This window comes from Myotis daubentonii, chromosome 1 (assembly GCF_963259705.1).
Source record: "Myotis daubentonii chromosome 1, mMyoDau2.1, whole genome shotgun sequence".
NCBI lineage: Eukaryota > Metazoa > Chordata > Mammalia > Chiroptera > Vespertilionidae > Myotis > Myotis daubentonii.
The window spans coordinates 31,424,586-31,446,018 of NC_081840.1; the positions used below are offsets into that span (position 1 = coordinate 31,424,586).

Here is a 21,433-nt window from a genome sequence, read left to right on the forward strand (position 1 = left end):
CACTTCTGTGGTTACATGTTATGTTTTCTTGCTGGTGGTCTGGCTGGCCTGGCTTTGATCTTCAGGATGAGAACAGATATTTGCAGAAAGAGTAAGTCTTTGGCAGACTGCCTGTAAGAAGATTTTCCTACCTGCCTATGCCAGGGGCTTTTACCGAACTGCCTCAACAGGAAGGGCAACTAAGTACTCTTGATTTGGGATGATGAATTGTTGACTTGAGGTCACCAATTGGAATGAACGCTGAAGTGTTTAGTAGACTTGTATGTGATTGCTAGAATTTTAAAAAAGACATCCACATTTGACTACAGTAGGGCATTCTTCATGGAACTGTTCATGGCATAACACATCTGGGTCTCCACGTTTACCCAACTCAGTTCCTTAGGCTCTGTAATTGTGTATGTTAGCTCTTGGGCTGCACCCTGAAGACTTGTATAAGTTTGACTTGGTGGAGAGAGAAGAGCATCCTTGGAGACTAAGTCGTGGTAAGTTTTCGTCTGCCCGGAGCACAAAGCTTAGTTGCTGAATAATGTAATTTTAATATATGTTGAATCAGTTCCAGATTTATAAAGGTTGTAACAGTAGATCTTGTATATTGTATTTTACTGTCATCTGTACCAGAAGGGACAGAAGGGATGAAACTAAAAAAAAAATATCCCTTGCTCCTTTTGGTCAGAATGGGATAAGTCAAGGAGGCAGAAGATAATGAAACTTTGTTAAAATGAGGTTTTTGGTTTCTCCATCTGATCTCACTTATTCATATCACTCCAGATTTCCATCAAGAACTGAATTCAGGGTGAATGCTTCATGTATTCTGTAAAAGTGGTGTAAATTGTTATATGTGTACAGATGGGGTCCCACACTCAGGCTTGAAATTACCCTAGGAGATCAATACCATATATGAAACGGAATAAAAATAGTAGTTAGCATAGTTACTATCCTAACTAGTGTAGATGCTTGAATGCATATCTTATACTATTTTTCAGGGAAAGGTGATGTATTTGGAGACATCTTCTGGAAGGAAACCACCCTCGCTCACGCGTGTGCCAATGTCCGGGCACTGACATACTGTGACCTTCACATCATCAAGCGAGAAGCCTTGCTCAAAGTCCTGGATTTTTACACGGCGTTTGCAAACTCATTCTCAAGGAATCTCACTCTTACTTGCAATCTAAGGAAACGGGTATGTTATCTGGATCCACTTTCCCTTTTATTATCCAGAGGGATACTATGTCATGCTTTATTAGTGGAGGGTTGGAAAGTTATTTGATTTTCAGGAGTACATTCTCAGCAATGTGAAGTGACATCATTTTCTTTCCCCTTATTTATCTTTTGTTTACTTTTTAAGGGGGAAATAGCACCTGAATATATGGATAAAGATTTGAACCATTACAATTTAAGATGCAAAATGAAAAACAGACTTGAGTAAAAGCAAACAAGCTATACTATAATATAATTAGTTAGTTCTCGGAGTTTATAACTGCTAAAATTACTATTAGTGAATCTTTCTCTATTATGTGGATTTTTTAAAGCTGGTAAGTTTAATCAAACTGGTTGTCTTTTATATACTCCTGTTTCATTTTAGAAATTTTTTATTGATGAGAGAGAGAGAGAGAGAGAGAGAGAGAGAGACCGAGCATTCATTGGTTGCTTCTTATATGTGCCCTGACTGGAGATTGAACCTGCAAACTTGGCGTTATTGGGACAACACTCTAACTAAAGTACCTGGCCAGGGCCTGATTCACTCTAAAACTTCCTTCTGCATTAATTCTTTTTTTAAAAATTTATTTTATTGATTTTTTACAGAGAGGAAGGGAGAAGGATAGAGAGTTAGAAACATTGATGAGAGAGAAACATCGATCAGCTGCCTCCTGCACACCCCCTACTGGGGATGTGCCTGCAACCAAGGTACATGCCCTTGACCGGAATCGAACCCTGGACCCTTGAGTCCACAGGCTGACGCTCTATCCACTGAGCCAAACTGGTCAGGGCGTTCTGCATTAATTCTTATTTCCCATTAATTCTTTCCAAGCACACTATCTCTAAAAATAATTATCCACGCTGACATGTCCTACAAATAGGTATAAGGATTTTTTTTTACTTTGCACTGCTGATGCAAATATAATCTTCATTGTCATTTTACTTTTTTATTGATGGTGTGACACATATTTAATTTGCATAAAGAAATCTCCTAGGTCTGATTTGTAAGTCCTTGGACATTAGATAAGGCTCTTTTATTGCTAAGGATGAAATACACATTTGGATAACTGCACGGAAGGAATTTCATATAAAATGATTGCCTGTCAACTGTGGTGAAATATTTTGAAATAACAAGCCTTCCCTTCTACCCCATTACACAGAACCTTCCCTGTTGTTAACATGGAGGAAAAAAGTCAATTCAAGAGGCAAATTAACTTCTCTACTGTAGGAACAGAGAAATGACAATAAGCAAATCAATGTAATTCCCTACTCCGGGTTCTGAAGGAGAATAAGGCTGCAGCAGTCATATTCATACTAGCTGTGTCACGATATTTTGTTCTGTCCTTGAATAGCATTTTTGGTCTCTATTTTTGGTAGCAAATAGTTATTGAGCATCCACAGCCTGCAAGACAAAATGTAAAGAGCTGTCAGCAGCACAAAGACTAAACACAGAGTCTTTATGTCAAGGAGCCTACAGTCAGTTGTGATTATTATGTGAAACAAATTTGGGAAACATCTATTTGTGCAAACAATTGAAAGTTAAGGTAGTGATGAATGTGGAAGAGAGGTACCATATATAAACTAAGGGTTGCTTATGTGTTAGGGAGCTCGGAGTCCCTTTAAGTAGTAAGCAAAATTATGTCTCCTTTGGTGTATGCTCTACCTTCTCCAATGAAAGATTCCTTCTCTACAAGGCAGTCTGTTAGATATTTGAAGCTCTTATATTTTAAGTCTTTTACAATCTAAGTTTTGCTCGTTTTGGAATCTTTTCACTTACTGCAAGATTATCACAACTCCTATCTATGTTGTTACCGTCCTTGTTACGGTGATCTTATTTGCCACGGTCCTCCTCAAAGCATGTTGTTTACACAGACTCTCATCTGATGTTTATCATATTCCTGTGGGGAAAATAGGGCCATTATTTTCTCTTCAAAACACACAAGGAAGGAAACTCAGCCCCAGAGGGATTAATATCTAATCACTAATTGATATATTTACAATGCATAGACAGATAATTAAGAACTCACCAAGAGAAAATAAATTTTGGTTCTTCAAAATGAATTCATCACAAAGCTCTATTGTCCCTTTTTCTCCTTCATACATCTGAGCACGTGCTTATCACACACTCACACATGTGCACACACACACACACACACGTGTGTACACATACACACAGGTTGTAAGAGTTGAGTACACATACCAGCTTGGTTGCCTCTGATAGAAAGAGAAGCTAGAGACAAAACCAAGTAGTTTTTGTAAGGAGATCCGAGAAAATATACTTCAGTGATTCATGAGAATAGTTACCATTTTGAGAGCCTATTTTATAGCCAGGTACTTCAACATATTTTACATATAATAACTAACCTTATTAAATGTCAACTACCCACAGACAACAAAACCCTGTATAATCTATTTTATCGATGAGGAAGTAGACACACTCTCAGCAATTTATAGTTTCTCGTTCATTCAATCATTCCCAAATGAGCTACTAATAAAATTTTTTTTATTCTTATTGCTATTATTGTAAGGTTTTTGGCAATTAACATTTGTTGTGAATTGTATAATAAAACTCTGTCTTTAGTGTGCTACTGACATCTCATAGCTGTCTTAACCATACTTAAAGGTGTGCTTCGAGTAAATTGGGGGATCCTACTGTGAGAGCCCTGATTTAGAGCCATCATTGGGTACAGTTCTGGCCACATGAGCAGATCCAGTGGCTGAGTGAGAGGCTTGTATGGTGTGCAGTTCTTGGTGGCTGCCACAGGGAGGCATGCCACAGTGCTTTAGCTGCTTGCCTTTATCCCCATTAAGGAAAAATAATATTTTTGTTTTGCAAATATAGTTCTCACTAAACATCCTTAAGCCCCTTTATATAAAACTGGTAATTTCATCCAACAACCAGAGCAGTGGTTGGCAAATTTTTCTGTCAAAGACCAGAAAGTCGATGTTTTAGGATCTGAGGGCCATATGGTTTCTGTCTCACTACTCACTGTTGCCACTGCAGAGTGACAGCAGCTGCCTTAGCTTGGGCAGCCATCACAAAGTACCACAGACTGGGTGCCTTAAGCAGCAGGAATTTATTTCTTACAGCTTCGCCTATGTAAGTCACCTTTCTCTGGAATGCCAAAAACGGTGTTTATTAACTTAAGGACCAACCCTTATGTATGGGTCTGAGAAAGCAAGCAGCACACCCAGTAGGTGATATCTAAATTTTAAAGGATTCTAATCAGACTTTTAAAGCAGTTTTTGCACTTTTGCTCATTCCGCCTAGTGCTTATACAGTGCTGTTTACGATTTGTGTAAAGGAGTTAACACAGCAGGTGTGACTGCTGTGCTTTGAAAGACGTGCTTGTGCAGTGGGCCCTTGGCTGGCACCTGGGAACTTGAATTTCAAGAAGGTTCCCAAAACTGATAAGAGCGGCTCACTGTGCCCAACTATTTATTCAAACAGTGTGGTTTACGCTTAGCATTTACTTCCAGGAATCTGGCTTTGGTGTGTGCCAGGCATGTGACCAGCTTCCAGTAACAATGCTGGAGACCATGTTCCTAGTGAGCCTCCCTGGTGGCGACTTTCCCACGTGTCAGGGCGTTGCTGAAGGAATAGAAAGAGGACCTTTGGAGGCTTGTGCTTAGTGGCCTCTGGACTTCACCCACCCACTGTTTCCCTTCGCTAAGTTTGCTTTGTATCCTTATGCTGTAGAAAGTCAAAGCCGTGACTATATGCTAAATTCTGTGAGTCCTCTTACTCTTAGCAAACCATCCAACCTGGGTGTGGTCTTAAGGACCACCAATGCATCATTTATAAAGGTTGATGAGAAATCTGTATTCTCATCAAATCTGCAGATATTTTGGTAATTTCACCATAACCCTTTCCCCATAAAAGATGCTGACACCTACTGAAAGTATGCTTTGTGAGTATAGAAGAAAGAAGTATTAAAAAGTTGGTGGGTATATTTGTTCACAAGGCTGTCAGCAATATTCCATTTCTTTGAAACCTAAAATAAATGCTACATTAGCACTTCTAAGAGTCCGGGGCCGCAAGTGCGTTCGAAGTGTCGATGATCAATGTGTCCTGCAATTCACATTAATTCTCGCAGCTAGCTGCGTTCTTCATCGACGCACGAGCCGAGTGATCCACCGCTAAGTACATTAGCACTTCTAACAACATTAAATGTGGCTGGGAATTTTTATTATTTCTAAGTATTTTCTTCACTTTCAAAATAGCCAGAACATATTTTCCTCCAGAATGACTGTTTAATAGGATGAGTGAAGAGTTTTATTTGTTATTTTCTATACCTCTTCTGGTGAGACACTTTGATAAAGTGTGACACAGAGAGTATTGGCTGGCTCAGTATATGTTCAGTATACAACCATCATGCTCCTACTGTGTGACTATGGGATTCTGGAGGTAAAAGGCCAAGTGCCTGCTCTTCAGGAGCCTGCAATCTAGTGAATCAGGTGAAAACATCATTCTAGAGTCAGATATGAGAGGGCTACCCTCAAGGGCACCAAGGGGGCATAGAGGAGATGAGTCTAATTCATCCCAGGAGATAGGCAGGGATTCCAGGAGGTGATGCAATGCTGGAGTTAGAATTTTATTTCAAACTGAGAAATATTCTAGAGCAAGGAAGGATCTTGCAGATTGTCTAGGTCCAATCTATTTTCTTTAAAGACGAGAGAACTGAGACCCAGAGAATTGCATGATTTGCTCAAGTTCACTTAGGTTATTAGCAGCAGAGGTGGGGCTGGAATCCAAGTCCTTTTAATCCCATGCTGGCTGTATTCCTGCTGTTCAGCCCAGATTAGAAGCCTTATGTAGAAGATTGTGAGTAAAATGCAATACTGAATTGTGTTCGTTTTTAATAGGGAAGAAGGAAAGTATATGGTATGAGTTTGTATGAGATTCATAGTTTGATCTTAGTGTTTTGCACACTGATTCAGAATAAAACTAATAGTGGAGCCAAAAAAGAAAGCTTTATGTAGTGTTCAGAGTGCTTTCAAGACTCCCAGGCTCAGCATGAGCCATTGTATATGATATGGCCACAGCAGGTATGTCACTTTCATTATGAAAGGTCTTGTTTTAGTAAAAGCATGTAACTTACATATAGTATTGTTCAAGTGATATTACTGAATATGGAAAATCTGGCTTTGCTGATACTACTGTGTTCTGATGTACTCCTTTCTAATAGTTTTAAGAACTATTCTGACTGCTGCACCACCTACTATAAGCATTTATAAAAAGAAATTTTCTCACATTAAACAAAACCCCAATTTTTTATCTTTGTTTTTTGTTAGTTTTTGAGGTTAGCACTTTCACATTAGAAATTATGAAAAAAATATTGGCAAATTTACTGCCAAATGTAGCAATTATGAGTACTAAAATTTTGTTAAGTTTTTTAAAGGGGAAGAAATATAGGAAGGAAGAAAGAAAGAAAAGAAAAACAAGTATTTTCATGTAGAGTTGGGAAAATCTGAGACCTGGTTGATAACAGGAAAAGGAATGAGCTGGTGGTGAGAACAATTCTTTGTTAGAAATGAGAATTATGAATACTATATGGCCACTTCCAAAAACTCAAATAAATATATTGATAACTGAAATTTGAAAAATAATAACAAAGATTGAACATGTCAGTATAGGCTAAAATCCTATATAATAAAAGCCTGATATGCTAAGTGTCTGGTTGACCGGCCAGCTGTTCAACCAATAAAAGCATAATATGCTAATAATATGCTAAGGCTGCTCAACCGCTTGCTATGATGTGCACTGACCATCAGGGGGCAGACACTCCAACCAGTAGTTTAGCTTGCTGCTGGGGTCCAGCCAATCGGGACTGAGCAAGATGGGCTGGACATGCCCTGGAGCCCTCCCATGGTTCCTTTCCGACTGGCCAACCTCCCACATCCCTCCCCAGTCCTGATAGTGCACTGGTGGGGTCCCTCAGCCTGGCCTGTGCCCTCTCGCAATCAGGGACCCCTTGGGGGATGTAGGAGAGCCAGTTTTGGCCTGATCCCACAGGCCAGGCTGAAGGGACCCCACTGGTGGATAAATTTGTGCACCGGGCCTCTAGTTGTATAATAAAGCAGGTTTCCCTTTTGAAGACCATATCCATTGTGTTAGTGAGTATAAACCTCTCTTGTGGTCATGGCCTGACCATGATTGGCCATGGTCTTCATTCCATGGTTTCCCTGAATTTGTTGCTGATGTAATCAAAATTTTGTAGTCAAATAGCTCCAGAGAACATGTTTCTAGTACATCTACTGTTGTCATGGAGTGGAGCCCACTGGACATTGATCATAAGTAATGCCAAACTGATACTTGTCCATTAGTTGTGGTCTTAAGGAAAGGCCTCCATTGTTGCCTCAGAGACCCATCTTGCTTCTGGTTTATACTCATTTTTATTGATCATCTCTATATCCCTTAGTTCAAGACATAGGCTAATCTGGGATCTTTCAACAATATTAATTTAACCCTAGTATTAGTCTGCTCAGACTTCCATAACAAAATAACACAGACTGGATGGTTAAACAGACATTTATTTTTCTCACAGTCTGGAGGGTAGAAATCCAAAATCAAGGTGCAGACAGGGCTGATACCTGGTGAAGACTCTTTGTGTTACAGATGATTAATTGCCTTCTCACTGTGAGCTCACATGGCCTTTCCTCTGTGTGTGCACATGGAGAAAGAGAATGAATTTCCTGGTATTTCTTCCTTTAAGGACACTAATCTTATTGGATCATGGCCCTACTCTTTTGACTTTATTTAACCCTAATTTCTTCCTTAAAGGCCCTATCTCCAAATACACTTACACTGGGGGGTTTAGGGCTTCAACATATGGATTTGGTGGGAGGACAAAAACATTCAGTCAGTAACAACCCCATTTGTTGTTTGTTTTAAAATTTAAAATCAAGCCAGCTGAAATGGGTCTGCTTTATTGGGGATGTACAGTAGCATCAGCATTCAGTATTGATTTTTGTAACTTCTGGGCAATGCATAATTAACAAGACTAGCAAAATGTTTTTGCACTCCTACAGTGATTTAAGAAAAGATTCTCATTTAAACTTAAAAAATTTTCCCCAGAATGATTAATACAAATTGAAAATTGGTAAAACAGAACAGAGAGGTACTTGCAATATCTCTTTTAACCCATAAAACCAGAGTCCTTTTTCACACATGGCACTCTTCTTAAGTAGAGAGCAGTTGGACCCAGCTGGCAATTTTATAGCTAAGTATAGCACCAATCCTGTATTCTAATGTTCCAGGAGTAAGAAGTAGTGGTTCAGGCTCACTCTTGCATTAGAACAAGCTAGCACTCATTAACTGTTTTTCTTTCCAGAAAGCATTTTTATCATGGTGAATCTAGCAGCACAAAATACCTTTTTTTTTTTCTGTGAGCAATGAAGCATCTCTATAGCAATTATCTTTTGCGGATGGAAAACACACTAGAATTGGATATGAAACAGGCCTAGAGGACTTGTTAGATGTACATGTGTTGCAGTCAGCATGTATTTCAGTACTGGCATCTTGAAAGAAATGACCTAGGAATGTAATAATGGGTGTTCTGACTTCACTAATTTCCTTTCTTCCCCCTGATGCCCATGCTGGTGTAACAGTTAAGCAAAAATGAGAGCATACCCCTTCCAGAAATCCATAATATTCCAATCCCATGAAAAAGAAATCACTTAAGATATTGTCCACAGTTGGGACAAATGATAGTGTGGTTTCCGTAAAACTCTGAAGTAGTCCATGGTATCTATGCTTACTTCTCTCATAGAGTTGATTGTGGTAGCATGGTTTCCTATTTACATTTTTGTTTTTTCACCTAAACAAAGAGCTCCATAAAGTAGGTATTTCCTGTAATCCTGTTATTGCAATAAGCAGAAGTGCTTGCTATAATTGAGTGAATACGTCAATGAATGAATGAAATGTGAACAGACATGCCACCCAGCACAGCTTTTATCAATACTGACTAGAATAACAAATGATACCCTGGACAACTTTGGCAAAGAATCTTATGAAATAGGATTATGAAAATGAGCATTACTAATTCATGTTAAATCACAATTGGAGTTAACTTGTAGCTGCAGTTTCTCACCTGCAGATTCTGCCACAAGGTAGCAGCTTGTCATGTGCTTTCAGAATAGTACAACAGTTTGGACACAAGTGTTAAGTGAATTAAACTCACATGATGCCAGGGGCCGTGATTTCCAGAATAGTACCCTAATCTCATTCTAAAGGACTTACCACACTAGACTCTGAGCAGACAGTAGTTATAACTCTCATGACCTCAACTGATCATCAGGATTGCAAATTCACTGCGCACTACTGGATCTGTTGGCAGTAGCTCTGCTCACATGTTTGAACCCTCTAAACTGAGCTGCATCCACACTGATGTGGCTCACTGCCTGGCAGTTTACACAACACGGGGAGTGAGTTAAGAGAGATGAGGTGACTTGCTCCTGGCTACACAGCTGATAGCTGCTCTGAGGTTCCAACCTCAGTTTCTCAGCTCTGAGCTGGCTCTCATTCCGCTGATGGTGGTAGAAGGAGGCTGACTTTCAGCAATTCCAGGAGTTTGTCTTGTGCATTTAAATGAAGCAGAGACCTATTTATGCAGTCTTTTGAGCCCTTCAGCTGCTTCTATTTAGAGCTCGCTTTTGGTCTGCTTCCAGATGGAATAACGATGTTTCCACATTTAGTTACCAGGACATAGGTTCACAGAACTCTCACTCTTCTATGATGCCTCCAGTTCTTTAAGGACAGTTTCCCAAGTTTCAGAGTGAGCACTGGATTCAATAATTTACCAACGTACTCAACAGTAAATTATATTATCTGTTGTTTGACAGTGCCTCTTTTAAAAAACTAGAATTTATTCTGAGCACAAGAAAATATGTATTTTAGCAGTAAACAAGAAGGAGATGAATAAGCATTTAGTAGACAGAAGAGTACTTATCTAATGTAACATAAGGGGTAGATATTTTATAAGTTCTTTTTCTTGGGAACCCTCAACATAGCAACAACCCATGCTTAGGTGCAATGCTTCAGCATTTGTTTTATTTTAGGGCTGAATCGTACCTTAAAATAGTGCCTTTCTAGGGGCATCATAGCTGATGCCAGACTGTTCATTTGCAACATGTCTACCACGTCTTAATTCTCAACATATATTATTTTACTAGGGACCACTGGAAGCATGGTGCTATAGCATACCATCTTTATTTAAAGGAAATAACCCTTTTGAATGAAAAAGCAAGGATTCCTATGAAGAATGAAAGGCATATATTATTTTCTCCCCTAATGCCCTTTGGTGTTGTTTTGAGTTTGGAATACATGCACTTTTTAAATATACGACTTATCTCCTTATGTCTCTTTTTACTTCTCTCTTCTGGAAAACAAAGTCAGTGGATATTACCTGTGCTCAAAAAAAGTTATATGTATAATATTAAACTTGTATCTGTTTATGGACTATTATTTCAGTATATTTTTAGGCTGAGTTCTTGGGGGAGGGTCCTTCCTCCCCAAACCCCAACATAACACCTAAGTTTGATCGTATAGTTTGTCATTGTAGAGAGTGCTTCCCTTCACTTTTTGAGCTGAATCCATTGACTCAGCCTTTTCTGTTCTCTGAGGTATCTGAGAAAATCTACAGCTCCGTAGACACACATTATAAAAGCTTCCTTGCTGCTTCTGAGGAGTAGCTTTGCAACACTTTACAACCAGGAAATATTTGGAGAAGCATTTAGTTACTTGGAGGAGGAGTTTTAAGATGTTTACAATGAATTCAGTATTACTGTGAGTTCAGACTGTTGACGAAAAAAGTAAGATAAATATTGTAATAACACATGTCAATTTATATAGAATAGAAGGCATTTTAAGCATTCCATACACTTTGCAAATGAAAAAATAGAGACTGTTCTGTGGTTGGATTGCGTTCTGAATAGTTGACTATTATGACCAGAATGGCATCTGCCTTCTGAGAATGTCCATGTTTCCCCCTCCACTGGGAGGTGCATTTCATAGATTTTGATATTGCAATCAAGTGGTCTTTTCCCAAAGGAATCAAATCAAGTCATTCTATTAAATAGCCAGGGACACTCAGATGACCCAGCAGGGCTACAGTAATTTCATCCAGAGAAAGTCCTTCATTTCTGCCTTTTCTTTCTGAATCAGGTTACACCTGGTTCACCCAACATTTTTAGAGGTTGGCACTTGACTTCCCTGGGGTTTGTTCTGTGTCCACAGTTTCATCCTCTGGAGAATGATGTCATTGGTAGAGCTTCAGTCCCTTAGGAAACAAACACTCACAGTGGGAATTGCAGAATGAAAACTCTAACTGCTAATTCTGCACGTAAGAAGCAGCCAAGTGTCCCTAATGGCAGCACATGGAGGTAATGCGGGGCATTGGACCCTGGCCAGGAATTTGCTTCCCTCTTTTAACAGGTGCCTTAGCAACTGCTTTAGATATGGTTGTGGAGTGCATCGTAGTTCCAGCACATTCAATGGGTAATATGTCACACAGTCCTTTGAAAGTTAGTTTTCCAGGACAGGAAGATACATACGCCCTCTTGAGTGAGAAAACAGTGTTTCCTACTGCTCAGAAATGCAGAAACCAGGATGTAGAATGACCTGCTTAGCCATTGTGGAGGGCGCTGTTTCTAAGGAAGGGCCTGCTGCGCCCGCAGAAAGCAAACCCCAGAGATCAGCTCCAGTCTGAGGGATGTAGGACTCCATCAGATGAGGCTGACTGCCTGCTTGTTAGCATTAACATTTCCGCACCTGGCTGTCACAGGGTGGCTTGTTACTGGATGAAATCACAGGCCAGGAGGACATTCTCTGGGCTGTTGGGATGGAGGAGGGAAGTGGGGAGCAAAGAGAGTAACTGACAGGCCTGATTCCCTTTATGCTAACACAGCTGACTTCTCCAAAGTATTTGCAAAGTAGGTCCTAAAGCGGATGTTGGCTCTCCTGAGAAGAGTATGAAAGTAGATTTGGGTTTGGTAGCTTTGCCATGATGAAAAATCTCTGTTGTTGGGTTCCTGTGGCATTCTACTTAACCCATTCCTTTAGAGAGGTGTTTTTGATTATGAACCAGCAATTCTGTGGAGTTTGGCAACATTAATGAAGGTCAAGCAATGCTGAGAGAGAGAGAGAGAGAGAGAGAGAGAGAGAGCTTCAAAAATTTTAAATCAATCAGAATGAGTCTGTCAGCAGAATAGACTTACAACAAATATAATTATATGAAAATGTATCTGATGCTTGATGAGTAAGCCAGCTTTACTATACCAAACAGAATAAGAGACTTGAATTTCCAGCTTTTGAGCAAACTTTATAAAACAAACTTATCCATCCTTTTCTGGATGCTTAGGTACCTCTGTATTTTCCATGGTTAAATATCTAAATCTCAGTAATAAAATCATAATTAATGCCATAGAATTTAAAATTAACCAAGAATTTTCACATTGTTCAGAAAAACCTACCCAAGTTCTAAACCTGCTACTTTATTCTCGATTTCAGACAGTGGAGGTGTTTAGTGCTCAGGTGTTTTCTGGTTTGTCAAACATGCAGCTGATTAATTTTGGTTCAAGAAGATTAGAGATGCATTTGACATCTCACCAAAATGAAGTCAAACTAATAAAAGTGACTAGGGCAGTAATAAAGTTAAAGTATAGCCACTCATATAGCAACAGAAGTTATTTTATATGGACAGATGGGGCAACGATATTCTTTATTGATTTATAAAAATACTTTTTCTCTAAAAACTAAAAATTTGAGATCACAAATTTCAGTGAAATGGCAAGATAGAAAATGGAAGTGAACTTGGAAAATATATTACAAGGAAAATGATATGAGTCACTTGAATTGCTATTATATAAAAAACTAGAGGCCTGGTGCATGAATTGGTGCATGGTGGGGTCTGGCTGGCCCCACCCCCAGTGCGGGTGGAGTGGTGGTCAAGGGCAGGGCTGGCTGGGGGGAGGGGCCACAAGTGGTTGGCCATCCGACCCTGCCCCCTGCCCCCTGCCCCCTGGTTGAACTCCCTGTTGAGGGGACAATTTGCATATTAGCCTTTTATTATATAGGATACTGGTCTCCTTATCCTGTGACTTCAGCTCCTCTTCAAGGATCAGCTTGGCCCTACCTTCTCCATTCCCCTCCCCATGTGCCAGTCCACATGATCTCTCCTTTCTTCATACTTCTGTAGCATCCACCACTGTAATTTTTATTTAATAGTTACTATATGTTGCTTTGCAGGGTATGTGCATTGAATAGATGCACTGTTCCCATTGCTGACTGTTAAGTTCTTAGAGGTAGAGAAATGTCTATTCTCTCATACATCCAACTGCTCTTTGTACTCCAGCACTCTGAAGACATATGTTGATTGAATGGCTGAGTGATAATGTTGCAGAGTTAATTAACTAAAAGCAAAGCTTTCTGATAGTACATCTGGATACCCCTGGGGGAATAGGTATTTCCAGGAAAGAAGCAGGAAATAACAAAAAAATAGATTTCTGATATATTAACTTTTTTTAATTCTGAAAACCACTGGGCTAATTTTAGAATTATTATTATTTTTAAAAATTATTTATTGTTTAAAGTATTACATGAGTCTCCTTTTTTTCTTCCATTGACCTCTCCACCACCACCCCATCCCCCAAGCACAAGAATTATTTTTAATAAAACTTTACAAAGGTTACATTTTTGAGGAATTAGAGAATTCTTTGGGAAATTAAAGATAAAAAATTTAGACTTGCATTGGATTATTATGACCAAATAACATTTTAATAGGTTAAAACTTGCTCCAAAGTAATGAGAAATTGTAATATTGAGATTCAGAAGACACCTGAATTATTTATTTTCAAACAGCATTAGGTATTCAATTTAGATGAATGTCTAATTGTTGTTTTGGTGAAGGGAAAAAGAGGAAACTTCTCCCAAACACATAGTTCTTTCTCTCTTAAACAACTGCAGGCAGGAGAAGTGGACCATTGCTTCCACCCAATTCAGAAATATAGAGCAGTCCTGTTACACCCATGGTCAAGAAGCATCTGTACTCTTTCCTAAGGAATGTTCCAAGATCTCACTTCATAAGGAATAGAATTCCAGTCTGGGTTCAAGTGTATGATCTTGGGCACATGAATTTACTCACGATGCCTTAGTTCATACACTTGTAAAATGAGATGATAATAGTCAATAAATCTATATGGGAGTGCCTCTCAATGCCAAGCGCTTTTCTAAATACAGAATGCCTATAAGTGAGTAAAATGGATGTGTCCCTGTCATCATGGGGCTTAGGGTCTAGTACCTATCTCATAGATATGTTGTGAGTATTAAGTGCATAGAAACTACTCCATGTGAGGTCTTAGTAAAGGTTAGCAGTGATGATAATGATGGTGATGGAAATGGTGACAGATGTTAGTGCAAGACTGGTGCTCAAGAGTCTCTCCCAAAATTCTAGCAGAAAGAGGTTAGGCTGGAGTCTGTCATTCACTGGTGATCATAAAGTAAGGGAAATGTTAATGAGGCACCCAAGTCTGGTCTCTCTTGAAGCTAGAATCCCCCTCTTATAAGACAAAGGCAAAATGTAGTGGCAAGTGTTCTATATGCAGTCATGGAATGTGCAGAGAATTGTGAAAATGAACACTTCTACGCTTGCCAGAATAATGTTGAGTTTTTCCAAGGAAATGGCTACTTCTGTTCACACAAAGCAATATATACTTCCACCGCTTTCTAAACTCCACACATTCAGCATAACCTCTATTGTGGTAAAAGCTCAAGTGTGGTCCCTAACATTTGATAGAATGATTTGGCTAATGATACATATTAAGAGAACAGGCAGGGGTCGTGATATCAAATCCAGTTCTTAGCACTTTTAACGCATGGATTGCATGTCTCTTAATCTAGGTTAATGAGCAAACTTCCATGTTCTGTTTTGCTGTGTTTGTAAGATTAGCAGTTAGCCAATTTAACTTAATCTAAACCTTGCATTTTAGCTATAGGTTCTAAACTCATCCTACATTATATCTATCAAGATTGGCTATCTGAACACTCTACTATCTATTTGAGTACTGTTCTTTTAACCATGCCCCGTGGCTATTAAAGCAGAGTTATTATGTAAATGTGTTCCTCTTAATGGGAGACACTCAGGGGAAGCATTGGGAAAAATGGAAAAGAGCTTTTCCAATCTGTGTTCAGTATTAACCCAGTAGTTTTATAAAACAAGAGCTAAGTTTACTCTTTTATTTAGAACCTCAAGCTAAATTTAAATTGCACTTTTAAAATTAAAAGGCAACTGCATTTTGTTTTCATAAAAATTTAATTTCACATGCCCTCAACATTATGGCATTTTTGAAGGACTTAATTTTTTTAAATGCTATTTGCATCTATTCATTTACTTTTGAAAGAACATAATAAAGACAGGCCACTAGTAAGGGAAGAAAGAAATATTGCTTGGACAAGCTCATTCCACTAGTCAAATTTGTCAAAGAAAATGTGCACTAATATCTTTCCTTTTTATAATATTCCCTGTAAGGAAAAGTCACTCATTTTATTGATGTTTGACATTTTGTAGTAAAGGTAAAATTCATTTTTAATGAAAAATATTCCACAGGGTTATTAATTAAAAGAAATGCAAAAAGAGAGAACTGTCATTTAAAAAGAGCAACTCATGAATTAGAGAACATCTCTAGTTCAAAATACAGCTCAGTAAAGTTCTCTCAGGATTGGGGGTTGGCTGGGTGTGGGAATGACTTGCTCCTTGCATCCTGTATCCTGGATGCAGAGGACCTGTGTCATCTGAGTCTGAGATGCTTTTGCATCAAAGCTTTGATAAATTGCCCTGGCAAGTGTGGCTCAGTTGCTTGAGCATCATCCCTCGTGGCAAGTTTGATTTCTGGTCAGGACACATATCCAGGTTTCAAGTTCGATCCCTCATCATGTGTGTACAGGAGGCAGTTGATCGCTGTTTCTCTCTTACAATGATATTTCTCTCTCTCTCTCTCTCTCTCTCTCTCTCTCCCTCCCTCCCTCCCTCCCTTCCTCCCTCCCCCTCTCTAAAATCAATAAAAATATATTTTTAAAAAGCTTTAGTAAACATAGAGAAATAGCTCCTTGAGTTTATTGCTTAAATCATTTATTATACTTCTTATTTTGGGTTCATAGTTCTCACGAAATGTAACCTACTTGAATGTCAAAGATTGTGAATAATGTAATCATAGCACCTAGCATAGTACCTTGTACTGTAATGTTTTTAAAAAGCTGGCAAGTGAGTGAATCAATATTGTAGTGTCTCCTGTTTGGAAGAAGAATGAATGTAGTTATTATTACATGGATTTATATCTCCCTAACATAAATAATATCTCTCAGAAAAGATTAAAGTAGCTAAATTATTTAACTTGGAGCCAGGTCATAAGAAAATGGTAATGTAAAATTTCCCTTTGATGGTTTCATACTTTCGTGCCACCTCCTAGATCTTCTAGTCTTGCCTCAATCCCTCCTCTCTATACTTTATTTTCCACTAAGCTTTTTGGTATCCACTCTTCTGTTGCCCTGGACATCTATCTTTTGGAGCATGGTAGAGGTTTGAGGGATCCAAGATATATAGCCCCTATGTCTATCCCATATTTGGAACCAATGGAGAAATCAAAATATGACTATCATAACTGGTAAAGATGATTGGAGATAATGGCCATAGGGCTTTACCAAGTGAATTTTCTAGTACTTAACTCTGAGTCAGGCAGTTTTACCTCTCAGGCACTGGTCTGGCTGGGTAACAGCATCTCTCCCCCACAAGGGCAGAGCCTGCTCAGATAGCTCACTCCATAGTAGATAGGCCCAAATGCTTCATCTCTGCAGGAAGGATGGCTTCCAAAGGGGAGAGAAAGTGGCTAAGCTCTGCTTCTTCCAACCTCCAACCAGAGGGGACACTCCTTTTCCGGGGAAAAGAAAGTGAATGAAAGGTGGAGGAAGATGTTAGGAACATTAATTAGTCTTATAGAAGTCTCTCCATTTGCATACATAATGAGGGGAGAGTAAGTATCTCCCTAAATGGAATCACAGTACTTATGGTTTATAACATATAGGTATTACATCATATGCATAAAATACAGGGTGTCCCAAAAAAATGTATACACACTTGAACAGCTGATAGCTCAATTTTGAAAATGAAATGAATTTCAATAGACACTGCCTTTATAATTATTCAAAGTGTGTGTATACATTTTGGGGATAGTCTCTATATAAAATTTATAAGGTATATAACATTATATACATTTATAACATGTATAACACTTATAAAATACTTTTATAGATAGAAATAGAACACACATACACACATGTGAAGACCACACACATGTATTTATACTTTAAGAAATTGCCCAATATCCACCAGTGGAATTCCAGGCAAAATGACCTGAAGAATTGCAGGTAATCTGACGGAGATGCTGTGGGGCCATGAACATTTCAGAGGATGGCTTGGATCACACCACAGGGAAGAGTGAGTATTATGGACTAAGTACATCAGAACCACTTGGGTGCTTTTTCAAGTTACAGATTTCTGGGCCCCACTTCAGATATTGAACCATAGTTATCAGGTATAAAGGGGTAAGGGCTCACTCCAGGTGATTCACATACACACCATGGTTGGAAAGCCATTGGCAAAGAAGCAACTGCCTGACCTTAAGGTAGTGCAGAGGATTGAGACCAACTTTTGTAATCCCCTATTTCCCACTGAAAGGAGACAGAAAATGGCTAAACTACAAGGCGAGTTATTTAGATTATGAATTAAGATCCTTCTGATCATAAGGATGACCAGGGAAATAGCTGCTCTGATTAGGATTGTGAATAATTCTAAGTGTGCAGCATGTCTTACCCAGAAGTTTCTGGAACTTAACCCATATGAGGACATTTGGTCTATGTGGAAGACAGGCACCTACTATTACCTAGTCAGTCAGTCTTCTTGTGGGCTTCCATGATGAATACCCTAGCCCAGCAGTTGGCAAACTGTGGCTCTGGAGCCACATGCGGCTCTTTGGCCCCTTGAGTGTGGCTCTTCCACAAAATACCACTTGTGGGCGTGCACGTACAGTGCAATTGAAACTTCGTGGTCCATGCACAGAAGTCGGTATTTTGTGGAAGAGCCACACTCAAGGGGCCAAAGACCTGCATGTGGCTCGCGAGCCTCAGTCTGCCGACCACTGCCTAGCACATCACCCACTCTCAACCCCCATTCAGCCTTTATCCTTTGAATCTCTGGCCCCTTGCCTCTAAACAAAGCCCCTTTTCCAAGAGTTTAAGTAAAAGTGCATAAAATATGTGATTAGTTCTCTGAAGGTTTTAAATCATGTGTCATACTGGTATTAAATTTATACTTGTTTAGGGAGTAGATGAACTTGGCTTTTGAACATTCCATACAATGTTAGATATTCTGATAAAATACTGCTTTTGATGGAGAGTCAAACTCAACATTGATCCTAAAGTTGTCTTTTCTACACAGTAACCTCTTAAAGTGTGAGGACAGTTGGTTACTCTTGAGAAGGAGCATTGCTGCTGCCCTGCTTGGGCTAACACAGGCTTGAAGATGGGGGAACTAATGACTTGTTGCGACTTTCCACCTCATGGACTTGTGATCCACATAGAAAAACCGAGTAACCAGCCACTAAATTGATTTGCCACACTAGGTAACTTTTGTATCTCAAAAGCCTGGAGATTTGACCTTACCCTTATTGAAAACTTGGGTAATGTGTGTCCTACAGGGAAGCAAGTGGTAAAGAACTTCCTCTGCTAAACGCCAGGTCAGAACAAAAGCTACATTGCATAGACCTGCTGATATTTCCTTGGAAGGACGTACCGTTTGCATTCTCCCCAGCTATTTACCCAATTTCCTCCCTTTTCCCTTCATTACACCTTCTGCCCAACAGTCTTTTGTATTAGAAGGTGTTCTGAAAGCTATGATGATTTATTTAAAATCTTTTCAAGAAGTCTGATTTCTTAGGCCTATGGTGTGGAAAGAAAGTCCCTACTGTTAGCCATTTCTAATCAGAGGAGGTTTTCTCAGAGGCTTTGAATGATGAGTTTGATAGGTGATCCATCATGGTTTCTGACCGTAGTGTGAAGTTTGATTCCAATTGCTAAGGGACTCTGTTTTCATTTAGTTTTTCTGCTTGTTATTCCAGAATATATAAACTCATGTGGTTATAACTTCCTTTCCTGAAGATATGGTCAAGATATGAAAAGCTCTCTTTGTCAATGTTTAATATCCCAGACCATAATAAGTCCTTTCTCTCTCTCTCTCTCTCTCTCTCTCTCTCTCTCTCTCTCTCTCTCTCTCTCTCTCTCTTGATTTAATGTTGGAAGGTGCATTTGCCAGTATCTGGGTTATTTGTGATAATATGGATAAAACTTACCGACAAGGAATTTAAATGTCTGTATTTTAACCACAGTAACATGTCTAACTCATCTAGGGTGACCACCTTAACCTCTTGTGCCTCATTTTGATCATCTTTAAAATTGGAATACTTATACCATCTGATCTTTCCATAGCTCTTACAGTTTAGAAATCTATTTAAAATGCAGCATCTTATGTGTTCTTCAGGGAACATATAATTGTCTTCATTTTATAATTGAGAAAACCAAGTCCTATGTAAGCAAAGTAATCTGCCAAGATCCCTCAGTATTAAATGGCAAAATAACACTTCTGGAAATAAAACAGGTCTTCAGAAAGTTTACTTAATTTTTCCTTCTATAAATATATCCTCCAGAGCTTAAGGAATTATTGGAAGGAATAAGTGAGGTAGTAGCAGGAGGATTTTTAAGCAATCAATAGTTATATAAATGTAAGTTAATATTTAATAAAGCAGGACTATTTTTTTTAAATATATTTTTATTGATATTTTTACAGAGAGGAAAGGAGAGGGATAGAGAGTTAGAAACATCGATCAGCTGCCTCCTGCACAGCCCCTACTGGGGATGTGCCCGCAACTAAGGTACATGCCCTTGACCAGAATCGAACCTGGGACCCTTAAGTCCACAGGCCGACACTCTATCCACTGAGCCAAACCGGTTAGAGCAGGACTATTTTTTATTAATGAAACCCTTCAGTGTTCTTATTTTTTCTCTTTAGTTTCCTGAGTTAGAAAACTTCAAAGCTGATACTGGAAAAATAAATAAATATAGAGGCTGACCTTTGGATGGCAGTTGAAAAACTCAACTAGATTCTTTATTTCTTGTGCTCACCAGCCATCCAACCACGCTGAGGCTGCTTCTCGGCTTTTGTATTGGGTAAAGACTGCCCTGCCAGCTCCTAACTGCATGTGGGAACTCTGCAACCAGCTTTCTCTTCTTTGCTAAAAGAGCTTTCTTTTCAGAACCTGTGTCATTTTGACAAATTTCTAGTGACTTCCAAGGCCACGCTTAGGTGGAACATTAGCCATTGTTCAAATTAATAAATGCCTGTTATTGCTCTCGCCGAAGCCACTTAGAATTGTCCATGTGAGGAGACAGGTTCTTTGCAGATTGAGCCCTGCCATTCAAAGCCTCTGCCCTTGTGGGTTTTGATTTTGGCCTAATGTTTGGAGTTCTCTGTTTTCTCTGACTTCAGTGTTTTAATACATATAGCCTGTTCCTCCTCTGTAGCAATCACAGGGGCTTTCATTGCATCTTAGCTACTCTGGAGAGTGACTGCTTAGCTTTCCATTGTGCTCCCCAATATGTGAACTTCATGTGTACCATATAGCGACAATACGTCTCAAGTCTCAAATGTGCCCTCCCAATTTAGTGAAATCAGTCTAACTATTTTTCATGATGTGGTGGTAGACAGATACCTTAATTTTATTTATGTAGATTTTAAAAAGAAACCTGTCAACAAGTTTGGAAGTTGTAAGTTCACCTTAGGTTGTGCAATGCTACGGCTACCATTGTGGCTTTATGTTGGAATATTGAACTTTCTACCTTTAATCCTTTTTTAAATTTTTTTTTAAAAATTAAATATTTATTGTTGAAAGTATTTCTTATGTTCTTCTTTTCCCCCCATTGACCTCTTCTACCCCTCCCCAGCCCCCACCCCAGGCCTTCACTACCCTATTTTCCGAGTCTAAGGGTTATGCATAAATGAATACACGTTCTTTGGTTGATCTCTACCCACCCACCCACCTATCTCTGCTTTCACTCTGAGACCACCTTTAGTCTTTTAAAGATAAGGAGACTGCTATAGATGGAAAGTTTGTGCCCCCCCATAATTCATATTTT

At 39.1% G+C, this 21,433-nt stretch overlaps 1 protein-coding gene and 1 pseudogene across 1 annotated transcript in view; one reads left to right on the forward strand and one right to left on the reverse strand.

The window, feature by feature from the left end:
- KCNH5 (potassium voltage-gated channel subfamily H member 5) overlaps positions 1-21,433 on the forward strand; it is a 250,185-nt gene that overhangs the window by 191,196 nt on the left and 37,556 nt on the right. Inside the window, exon 10 of the mRNA XM_059694117.1 lies at positions 984-1,180. Coding sequence (XP_059550100.1) covers positions 984-1,180 — 197 coding nt within the window. The remainder of the gene's footprint in view (positions 1-983; positions 1,181-21,433) is intronic.
- Positions 5,211-5,346, reverse strand: LOC132223775 (5.8S ribosomal RNA; annotated as a pseudogene).